General features: G+C 35.2%; 1 protein-coding gene across 1 annotated transcript in view; it reads right to left on the minus strand.

Annotated features, from left to right (window-relative positions):
* Positions 1 to 12,701, minus strand: part of LOC124789440 (myosin regulatory light polypeptide 9-like) — a 117,118-nt gene that overhangs the window by 35,984 nt on the left and 68,433 nt on the right. Inside the window, exon 3 of the mRNA XM_047256790.1 lies at positions 3,883 to 4,005. Within this exon, the coding sequence (XP_047112746.1) occupies positions 3,883 to 4,005 (123 nt within the window). The remainder of the gene's footprint in view (positions 1 to 3,882; positions 4,006 to 12,701) is intronic.

Consider the following 12,701-nt stretch of genomic DNA (forward strand, 5'->3'; position numbering starts at 1 on the left):
GTCATATTGCCACACAAACAGTGTACAGCATCAGATTTGCACCTGGTGGCCAAACCTTAAATAATTTTTTTCCAAAGTAAATTGGTCATGCATTAACGTATGCATATCTACCAAGTTTCACTGCTATATGATAATTACAGCCCACACTGGAGCTCTGTAAGTAGCTGCACTTTAATTATAAACACATGATACAACAATTACAGTATTGATCAAATTATCTGATGACATCCTTTTATACAGACCATATATGGATATTTGTGCAAGTTTTGCTTTCAGCACCTTTCCCTTTTCTTTTATAATATCTGCAGTTATTCCAGTACTTCCAGGGGTTTTTCTTCTTTTGTTGTTTCCATTTGATACACAATGTTCCAGCAACCAACCCAACCACTTACTCCAGGTGCTGTGGGTTTTACAGCATCTGAAGAAGATGACTGGGTCAGTTGTGGAAAGATCATGCATCGAATGGAAACAACAACTCAGCAGAGCACCCACATGGACACCATTAATCAGTTATACTGAGAAAACCTGAGAGACGTTATATGAGTATTTGTTTCCTTTGGTGTATTATGTAGGGTTTTGAAAACATCATCGAACCCCATTAATATGATCTCCTGGTTCATCATCGAAGAGTCATCTGATGTGATATGATGTCTACCCAATATAACCATCTGTTTTGTTTTCTTCATAGTTTGGATACATTTGAATGTCCTCCTTATAATCTTCTCTTTATACTGTCTGACACCTTCTATGAATGTTTCTAAATATTTCAGTGCAGTTCAGTTAATTCTCTCTCTGTCTTCTGTTATATTTACTCATTTCTTTTCTCCATCAACTATCAGACTGTCTGCTGTAAAATACTCTCATAACTACACAGGGGAAATAAAATGAAACAACGCTTTTATCATTCCAAGAGACCAACATTGTTACTTTTTCTTCATAAAGTGAACTACTCGTATTTTGTATTTGTTAAGCAATTGGGAGTTCCTATTTTAGAGAGAGAGATGTGACACAAAAGCCTATTCTAATGATTTGTGCCTATCTATGAGTTGTCACTCAGTGTTAATATGGCTTCAAGCTGATGAACTATAAATAAATAATTAATGCCTAGGCCATCAAGACAAATCAATGATTAGCTTGAACCACACCCTCTGCTTGGTACACTCAGTTAGTTGGTTAGTTTCATGTTCCATAGACTAATCATAGTTATGTTAAATGAATCATTTTACATTTACGTTACAAATTAATTTGAAAATATGGTTATATGCAGAACATTTATAATTTTTTCTCATCTATAACAGGCATTTTGTTCTAATTACATTTCACCTATCATATAAATCTATCATGCCATTTTCACACATATTATTATTAAAGTTATTACTAACTGTTCCTGGCCACACATTGCTGTGGCTCAGTCTGGTTAAATGGAAAAGAAAGAAAAGGCAAAGATTTCTGATATGCATGCAAACTGGATTTACATCCTAATCTCTTGGGCTCCTCCTCCTTGCCCCTCTTCTCACCATCACCTCCTCCCCCTTCTCTCTGTCCATCTTCTCCTCCCTCTCTCTGTCCCTTCCAGCCCACTCTCTCTCCCTGTCTCTGTGTCCATCACCTGTTCTCCTTCTTCTCCCCATCTCCACATTCTCACTCTCTCACCCTGTCTCTCTGTCCATTACCTCCTTCCCCCTGTCTCTGTCCATCTTCGCCATCCCCCTTTCTCCATCTCTTCCTAACCCCCTCTTTCTCCCCCTCTCTCTATCAATCTCCTTTTTTCAATTTTATGTGTCCCATTTCCTCCAGTCGCTCTGTCCATCTCCTATCGTGCCCCCCCCCCCCCCCCTTGACCTAGAGGCTTGTTTATTGTTACTGCAAATTCAGATCGCTGTTGCACTTGCCATATGTGACTATTCACAAGCACCTTTATTAATTCTATTCTTGTTTTAAGAAAATACATCCAGAGAGGCTGTCAGGTTTTCCATATCTGCATGTTATCGAGACTGTGTGATTCCTACTTTGGAAGAGCATAACTCTGTGTGTGTGTGTGTGTGTGTGTGTGTGTGTGTGTGTGTGTTTGTTTGTGCGCATGCATGTGCGTGTGCTTATGCATGTGTAAACCACTGTTTTCATGCAAAATGGTTAATAATAATCATAGCTGATGAGCCATAAATATGTGTATGTATGCATGTGTCAAAACATTTATTACACTAACATGTAAAAATTTGAAGCAAATTGGTCAAATACTTTCTGAAATTTTTGGTAGAGTTTCCCCTTTACATATTACAGATTTATTTATATATTAAAAAATATATATACAACATGCATGTATTTGGATACAAATTTGTGACAAAAGTTCAAAGCAGTCATATATTTCATCTTAATATTATATATATTTAAAAAATAGGTATACAAAAACATGCGTTTATTCAAATGCAAAGGTATGTCAAAATTTTGAAGAAAACAGTGAAGAACTTTACAGATTTTAACATTTTGACAAACGATTATTTACATTTTACATAGATTTCCCCCAATAATTATTACATATAGATGTATATATTACATATGTTACTCCAGCAGGTACATTAAAACGTGCACTTATTCGAATGCAATGTTGTGTCAAAATTTCAAAGTAATCGGGGAAGAATTTTCAGAGAGTTATGATTTTGAACAAATGAACATTTACACTTTTATTTATATATGTTCATATGTTCAAAAACTTAGTCCCTTGAAATTTTGAGACAATGTTGCATTTATTTATTTATTATTCGACTATCCTTCTCATCGTGTCCTGTAGGTGTTCTCTTACCAGGGGCAGTTTTTCTGAACTTTACTCCTGTTTCTAAAACTTACCGGTTCTTTTTCTTCACTCTTCTTCCTTCAACCCTTCTGTCAGAAGAAGAACCACTGCCTCCAAAAAACTTGCAGACTTTAATACCTTTCTATGTGTGTTCTCCTGCCACTGCTGGGTGAGTAGATTTTTTTATCTGTTTAATTACCTTATATTTTCAAAAACTGATTATTTTTGAAGATGTTAGTAAAGATCTTATATTCGTTTATTCAAAATCTGAAATCTCTGAAAGTTCTTCACCAACCCCTGTGAAATTTTCACACAATATTGCATTCAAATATGCACATTTTTATGTACCTATGATAGTGCCATGTGGTATATTTTACAGTTTTATTTATTATATATCTAATATATGTTTATTTATATGCCATACAATGCTCCTGTTGTTTTATAATAACGTCCAGAATTTCAAAGCAGTCAGTAAAAAAATTCGAAGATACATTATTTTGAACAAATGAATATTTATACTTTTATTTTTAGACATTATTATTAACCAGAGTCATACTTGCTTCTATTAAATAAGATTACAGTACACCTCAGTAAGTTAATGAAGGATTACAGCTGATGATTCACCTTTTTGAACCTAATAACCTGATCTTATAACAGTAATGGAAATTCCTGGCTGGAGCAATACATAAAATAAGGGATAGGCAGTGTGTGTATTATTGCCACAAAAAGAGCTAGAGCTCAAAAGCTTGTGTGAATGCTGTTTTCTGTTATGTGTTACTGCGCTCTGTGCACTGATCTGCTACAGCTGAATAGTTTCCTTTCCTTTAATTTAAACTGATCTTATAAAGCACTTCTTCATTTAGTCATATTTCCTGGAGTATGATTATCTTGCAGCTGATATTATGAGTATTGTCCATATAAAGTGTGTTATCAACCAGTTGTGTACTATTGCTGTTGTGGTATGCTGCAACTCGAATGGGAAATTTTGAATAACCCAAGGAATCTAATAATTGCAAGAGATATTGTTTCCTTGTGTTTTAGGATCAACTTCTTAGTAACTGCACTCTGCTGAATACTACCACAAAACTTACCTCTGACAACATTTGCTTAATTTCAGTGTCTGGTATGTCAGGCTGTCCTAATGTAGCAAATGTTAGCCTTAGGTCTTTAGTACTAATCACACCATCTTTGTCCAGGTCAAACAGTTGAAATGCCTGAAAACATAGACACACAATAGAGTGAAACATTACTTGTATAGTTGTATGATCATATTTTGAGCTACTGAAAGAGGCATGTGCAGGTTTTCATAAACTGTTAGAAAAAAACAGAGGCAACAAGACCTTATACTAGTTAGTAAAACACTTTTTATTGTTACATAAAACATTTAGTTTGGATAAGCTTTATTTAATACTCTCTCCAAGATATAATGTCTTTTCCAATATGACAATTGTTGAATAACAAAGAGAACTGTGAGCTCCAGCATTCGTCAATTAGGTGGAATGAGTTTGTTACCAATTGTGTAGAAGTGTTGCCAATAATTCCAGTCTTTTATGCTGTTACTGAAAGTGTACTCCATTATAATGTAATATTTTGTAAAAAATTAGACAGTGCCAGTAAATCTTTAGTGAATATTCAGTCAGTGTCTGTTAAAACATTATCAAGTTAGCTTTAGTGTTGTACACTTTACTCAGTTGTAGCTATTTTGTGAAAGTTTGTGTGAATGATCTATCTGAAATGTTGGTCCTGAACACTGATGTCTCCTGGCATTATGCAGAATCCAGGATCTGAAAATGACATTGTTAATCTTAACCATGAAATTGAGAAGGAAAGACTCCTTCTCATCCCGTCCTGTAAGTCTCCCCTGACCCAGGATTCTGGATGACTTTTCTAAACTCTACCCCTTTTCTTAATCCTCTCCAGTCCTTTTCCTTTGCTCCTCTTCCTCCCCTTCAATCCTTCTGCTGGAAGAAGGAGCCACTGGCTCCGAAAGCTTGTGTAAGTAAAACATTTTTTTATGTGTGTGTTCCCTTGCCACAACTTGATGAGTAGATCTTATTAAATTATATTGTCAACATTGATTTTTTTCTTTGTTAACCATGAGAATGTTTTATAAACATAAAGAAAATTTTTGTAATAAATGTAAATTCTTAAAAATGTTTGTGTTACTTTCTTCAGCAAAATTAAGTAAAAGTGGAATTTAGTTAGTTATTACTTAACATATGCACCTTGAGAAGAGAGTTCTCACACAGTTGCAGCAGATAAGTTGAGAACATGTGGGAAGTAGTCAATAAGAGAAACTGAAAAGCAAGCAGAAAAGGTATACTACAGCATATATCTGTCAGAAGTGTTGTGAGATACCATTTAATGTTCAAACCATTTTGATTATGACTGGTACAGGCTCTTTATACAAGTACAAGGTAAGGATTTTTGTGAAAATTTGCTCCAGAAGCTGTAAGAGGGTGACACTTTTCTGTCATATACAGTTTTTAGGAGTGAGGTAACATTCCACTTATCTACGAAAGTAGACTCAACAAGAAAATGGTACCGCCATCCCAGTGAAGTTCCCAGGAGCAAAAGAGCAGGATTCAACATCAAATAACTGATAATACAAATGTGATGATACTGCAAATACTACTCTACCGGATGCACAAACAAAGACAAAAATAACAGAAGCAATTGGACAACCCATAAGAAAGAAATCAACAGAAACTAAAACAAAAACAGTTAAGCAGCCATTAGCTTCTCCAGCAGACAAAGAGACTCCCACAGCAACAAAAACAGTCAAGCAGCAATCAGTTTTTCCACCAGCAATGAACAAAAAGACACCAACACCAACCAAATCAGTCAACCTGCCATCAGTCTCACCAGCAGCAATAAACAAGATGACACCTACAGCAGATAAAATGGTGGTCAACAGTAGAACTGTTGTTCTTCCTCCCAGATTCAATGATTTTTTATGGACAGGACTGAAGAGGAAAAAGCCACCACCCAGTCAGCTGCAGCAAGTAAAGTAGAAACAAAAATTTCTCAACAGTTTTCAATATGGTACTTTCTGACTCTTACAATCAGCAAATTTACTTCCACAATGTACAAGGGCTCAGAAACAAATTGAGTGAAATAGAAATTTATCAAATATCCAAATACTATGTATTACTGAGCACTTTATGAGCTGTTCTGAAACTGAATGTGTTATGATACCACATTTCAAACTGGTAAATCATTTCTCAAGGAAAACATTCAGGGGTGGACGGAGCTGCATACTTGTAAAAAACAATACTATTGCTCTACCACTGGACATATGCAACTCCCACAGCATTTAAAAAGACATAGAATTATTGGGTATAGAACTCACTGAACCTTGTATTTACTTAATATCAGTATATAGATCACCCTCAGGCAACCTAAGCTGTTTCTATAAGAACTTGGCCTTAGTATTTAGAAAAACTAAAAAAACAGAAATCTTACAGAATTGTAATCTGTATCTTCCTAGCAGAAGATCAAAAACTTTGAATCTCTACAATCTGGAACTAACGGTTAAATTCCCAACCAGAATAACCAACCACAGTGAATCTTGTCTTGACCAAGTAGCTACTGACACAGAATGCACAGCATGCTCTGTAAAGCTAGGATTATCTCTATTTATTTATTTATTTACATTTTCTTTTCGTGGAGCCATCGTAATGATGGCTTTTGCAAATGTCAGACTTAATACTATGGTTATATTTACACTTATAAAATACACTATATTCTGTTGCTTCTTATGTCTATTTTTTACATTGATCACATTACAACTGATATGCTAATGCCTCATGTTACAATCACTATCTTAAAATTCATTATACAGATACCAGTAAGCAAGCCCCCTCAAAAAAAGCTTACAACATAAACTAGAAATTTTGTCAAAGCAATATCCACACCTTTCTGTCCCACCTACCTTCTTTCTAATGACCAATTTGGTCTTAGGCCTGGAAAAGGCACACAATCTGCTATAGCACTGTTCACTAAAGTAATTTTAGAAGCACTGGACAAAGGTGAAAATGTAAGTGGTATCTTTTTAGACTTGTCAAAGGCCTTTGATACAGTTGACCACAAAATCTTACTTCATAAATTACGGGAAATAGGAATAAGAGGTGTGACAAAGAAGTGGTTCAAATCATACTTGGAAAACACAGTTCAACGAGTTGAGATATCACAAGTTTCAAACAATTCCCTTGTAAAACAGCTGTATGACCCAGAACATGTGAATATAGGCGTCCCACAGGGAAGTGTATTAGGCCCAATATTGTTTCTTATATACATTAACGACTTCCCACAAAGTATCAGACATGGAGAAAAAATACTTTTTGCTGATGACAGCAACATAGTAATAACAGGTGTAAATCCAACACAACTGTCAGAAAGAGCAAACGAGGCTCTCAATGATGCCCACAACTGGTCATTAAAAAATAAAGTAACCCTAAATGTAAAGAAAACTAACTATATTAACTTCCAATTGAACAAAAAACACAATGCCACTAGAATAAAAGTTAATAATAATGAATTAGAATGTGTAACAGGTACCAAATCCTTAGGCATGAATGCAGACAGCCAACTGAAATGGATAAACCATGTCAACATTTTGGCAAAGAAATTATCCACAGCATGCTGTGCTCTTAGAATCCTTGCACCAGTATGCAATAATACCTGTGTTAAAATAACATATTACGGATATCTACACTCAGTCCTCAGCTATGGGATCATGTTTTGGGGAACAAGTGCCACTAACATACAAACTGTGTTCAAAGTACAAAAAAGAGCCATAAGGTTAATAACAAACAGCAACAACAGGGCCCACTGTCTAGAATTATTTAGAAATCTAGGCATTCTAACTGTTTCTTGTGAGTATATCTTTCAGAGCATAATGTTCATTAAGAAAAATCTCAACATGTATAACACAAACAGCCTAATACATGACCATGAAACAAGATCTTGTCACCACCTCCATCTAGATAGAAAGAACAAGGCAAAGATGCAAAAAGTATATTTTATAATGGGATAAAACTGTATAACAAATTAACACAGGAAATTAATGAAATAAATGAGCCCCTCACTTTCAGACAAAAGCTTAAAACCTTCTAAGTAAGTAAAAGTTGTCATACTGCAAAAGAATATTTTACATAGATGTAGATTATTAGCAACATATGACATTATCACCAAAATATGATGTAATTATAAATGTGTGTCTAACTAGTTATAAAAACTACACAAAATATGAGAAATCTATTTCATTGTAAATGTAAATGTGTGCTCATGTATTATAAACTGATGACATCCATACAATATATATTGTTCCATGGATGAATAAATAAATAAATAAATAAACTACCACAATGGAGGAAGGCCATCAATACTAAAGGGATTCAACTAGGGAGAAATCCAAACAAGATCACTGTCGACTGTTTAGCCTTCGCAGATGACATGGCATTGATTACAGATTCACTAGACAATGCCCAAGAACAAATAAGAGAACTACAAAAACAAGCAGCCAAAGTAGGACTACAAATATCCTATGAAAAAACAAAGTTTATGACAAACATCTGTGATGCTCCTCAAAATATTGCAGTTGACAACAACACAATACACAAAACAGATTCCTTTAAATACCTAGGAGAGTGGATTACATAAAACACCAAAGAAAAGATAGCTATAGAAACTAGAGTGCACAAAATGGAAAGAGTGTTTCATATGATCAAAAACGTTTATAATAAAAAATCCTTGTCTTGGAACACGAAATTAAGACACTACCAAACAGTGGCCAGACCTGAAGCTCTCTATGCAGCAGAAACACTTAATCTAACAAGAAATGGAGATCTTGAGAAACTAGAGAAGGTCGAAAGAAGAATTTTAAGGAAAATACTGGGAGCTAAAAGAAACAATAATGCTGGATACAGGTTAAGACCAAACAGAGAGCTATATCTGAAAACGGAGAAACTAACTGATGTAATGAGGAAGAGGAGACTACAGTGTTTTGGACATATATTCAGAATGGATAACAACAGACTAACCAAACGGATATTCACATTACTCAATAGCTACAAATCCTAGCCAGCATGGTTCATAGAGACTATATAAAGAAATCTTTAGAAATGTAGTTAATGCAGCCAAAAAACTGCAAAATGATAACCTGCTCAAATTATCAGCTAACAAAAGTAAATGCATGTGGAAAATCATTAATACATACAGCGGCAGAAATCAACAGCTGACAAGTAATAAGAACCTAAAAATGAATGGGAAATCAATCACAAACAAAGAAGAAATAGCAGATGAATTTTACTCATATTTTATTAAAAATGTTTGAAGTCTCACAGACCACCTTACAAATAATCATCTCCCAAACTTATAACAAAACAACTGCATCGACATGTTGTTGTTATTACCAACAACAGAGGCAGAAATAGAAAAAATTATTCATACAAAATTTAAGAAAAAATCCTCTGCAGGACAAGATCAGATCCCCTGCTTTCTTCTCCATAACTGCAGTAACCTCATAAGTAAACCACTGTCCCACATAATAAACTCTTCATTCCTCACCAGCATATTTCATAATAAACTCAAGACTGCAAAAACCATACCCATTCATAAAAAAGGAAGTAAAGATGATATCAGCAATTACAGGCCAATAGCAGTACTCTCAGCATTCAGAAAAATATTTGAATATACTATGGCAGATAGAATAAATTCATTTCTGAAGAAAAGAAATGCCACATCACCTGCTCAGTTTGGTTTCCAAGGAGGAAAAACCACAACTGATGCAATACAGCAACTCCTAGATTACACCTCAACACTAGTAGACAAGAAGCTTCCAGCCATAGGCATTTTTCTTGACCTAACAAAGGCATTTGATATGGTCAATCACAATATACTGCTCCAAAAAATGTATTCCCATGGAATAAGGGGCACTGCCCATGACTGGATTAAAAGCTACCTCAAAGACAGAAACCAATATGTCCAAATGAATGTAACCAATCGACCAGTAATTGCTAATACGGTACAGTCATCTACCAAAATCACAGAACATGGAGTTCCCCAAGGCTCAGTGTTGGGACCCTTATTATTCTTACTTTATGTAAATGACAACCCCTTAAATTTACACGATAACAGAACCTTCCTCTTTGCTTATGATACCACAATTATGATATATGACTCAAATAAACATCTTCAAGATGCAATAAACAGGAGCACAGCACAACTAAACTCATGGCTTCATTCAAACAGACTACTCCTAAACATAAAAAAGACATCTGTTAATACTTTCCACACAGTCTAAAATAAAAACCCACAAGTACCAAATATATCACTGAGTGTTGATAAAATCAACTATGTAAATGAAACCAAATTTTTGGGAGTTACCACATTACTGACACACTTACATGGAAAAGTCGTATTGATACAACCTGCATCAAATTGAGTAAAGTATGTTCCATGATAAGACAAATAAGGAATATTGTTAATACCAGCACCCTGACATCAATGTACTATTTTCTTTTCCACTGTATATTAAGCTATGGAATTATCTTTTGGGGCCACAGAATCTGAACATAGTAACCCTCCCATGTCAGTACATACTGGACCTACTATGTTTCACCAAGAAAAATATTAGCAACTTAGATATAAACTCAGACTGCACCAAAATGATACAAGGTCAAAGAACTCTCTACGAGCAATTCCCCATTCAACAAAACTATACAGTAAAGGTGTCAAATATATGGGAATAAAACTCTACAATCATCTCCCAATAGCAGTGAATAACATTGCAAAAGTGAAAGATTTTAAACTAAAACTATGGTCACTCCTAATTAAACACTGCCTCTACAACATACAGGAATTCCTCGAAAACAACCTGCTTTAAGGAACTGCTATAAGCACCTGCTCAAGAAAAACATCAGATAATGGATTCCAAACTGTTGACCTTACATATCATAACTGAATGTAAGTTTTATTGGTATAAATGCTAAATTCTGATACAGAGTAAATATAAGACCTAAGTACATTACACATGTGATATAAATATGTCATCATTTTATAGATTCATTGACATATACCTCTTCTTATAAATGCCTAATATGTATCAAATGACCTGTCCTATAGCATGATGTGCATTTCTGTACAATTTATGATTCAGAGGATCAAAACAAATAAATAAAAATAAAAAAATAGATGAAAATTGGGGATTCAGTTTTGGGAAAAATACATGGCAAACCTAAATTCATAACTACTGAATGAAAGAAATTCTTTTTCAGATACACAGTGCCATTTGAAGTTCTGGAAAATCCACTTCCTAATGCATATAGGTTAGTTTATCCAAAGACCAGAAAATGATTTGGTTTGACAAACATTATAGAAACTGAAATCTTACATTACAATTTGTTAACAGTTTATCTCCAATAGGATTAATCATGCACTCTTGATATAATTTTATTGATGCTAAAGGAAAATTTATCACATAACTATGTATCCCCATGAGTACTCACTCTTTGTGAGTTATATGCTATCTGACCACAAAGCTCAGAGCCATGTAGTATAACTTCCTTATTTCATTCTTCTGTGCTTCATTTTCTCTTTGTTCTTTCTATGTATCTAGAAAGATATGTTCTGTGTATCTACAAGTGTCTACCTATGTATGATCAATTGTTGTCAGACATTCGTTATTCTCATTTTTATCCTCAGTAGAAGATATGTTAGTGTATGACCTTAAAGTGTGTATTTATTGTATAAATGGTTAGCTATCTATTATTCAGAAGCCACTGTGCAGTTCCTTTGTTGTTCATTTAACATCAGTGCCTTTAATTTAACCTTGGAACTCATGTAATTACAGTCCTCTATGATACAATTTTATGCATTCAGTTCTGTCTATTTTATACTTATATTATCCTTCCTGTACCCTGTGCCTACTTATTACACAAATATATTGTCATTGCCATACCTTTAATAACATATGACAATTGTTTTATGTGGGAATCACCGGCAACCACCTTTCCACACAAATAAATGACCACTGCCAAATTAGGGCCAAGAACACATTTGACCATCTAGTGAAAGAACACACTGCTGAGCACAAAATACTCAATTCCAATGACTGGTTCACAACTTGTGCCATATAGGCTTACTGTTCCCCTTCCTCTGTCTCCTCCTTCCATTTTCCATGAATTATATACATGGGAACTATCCTTACTACACTTCCTTTGCTCCTACAATCCTCCCAACCTTGATCTCCAGGAGCACCCATTCCACACACTCTGCCACCCGCATCCCAATGTCCCCCAGTTTTCTCATTTTACACTTGATTTCCCTTTTCGTCTGTTCTATCTCCACCTCCCAATCCCCCTTTACTCCATCATGTTACACACAAAACACACCTGCCTGCACCAGGGTGAGCTCATTGGTGCCACATTCCTGTACTGTACCCTTGCTGTCTCTCCCTATCAGCCACCAGACACTCTCTCCTTGATACCTTGCTCCCCCTCTGCACCTTCTTTCTCCTCTCACCAACTCCACCGAATACAACCCTTACCCCTCTCAGGCTACAGCACTGGTATTAGTTAAATGTGTGTGTGTGTGTGTGTGTGTGTGTGTGTGTGTGTGTGTGTGTTCGTTTCCTGTATCAGTTATCTCTGAAGAAGGACATCCTAATGGTTCATAATTATTGCTTGCTTGTTTCACTATTCAGTCATCCCCATTCTGTTGATGTGTTGTTTCCTTTTTACACATCCTGGCTCTACTTTTTTGCTTCTTACAGGATATGCATGGTCCAGTCATATTAATATGACCACTGTCTATCTTTGATAGCAATGAACAATAACCACTCACAGATGGCAGGTGGCACCACTAGCAGTGCAAGGTATATAAAGTGTTTTGGGGGGCATTTTTGGGG

Source organism: Schistocerca piceifrons, chromosome 3 (assembly GCF_021461385.2).
Source record: "Schistocerca piceifrons isolate TAMUIC-IGC-003096 chromosome 3, iqSchPice1.1, whole genome shotgun sequence".
NCBI classification, from domain to species: domain Eukaryota; kingdom Metazoa; phylum Arthropoda; class Insecta; order Orthoptera; family Acrididae; genus Schistocerca; species Schistocerca piceifrons.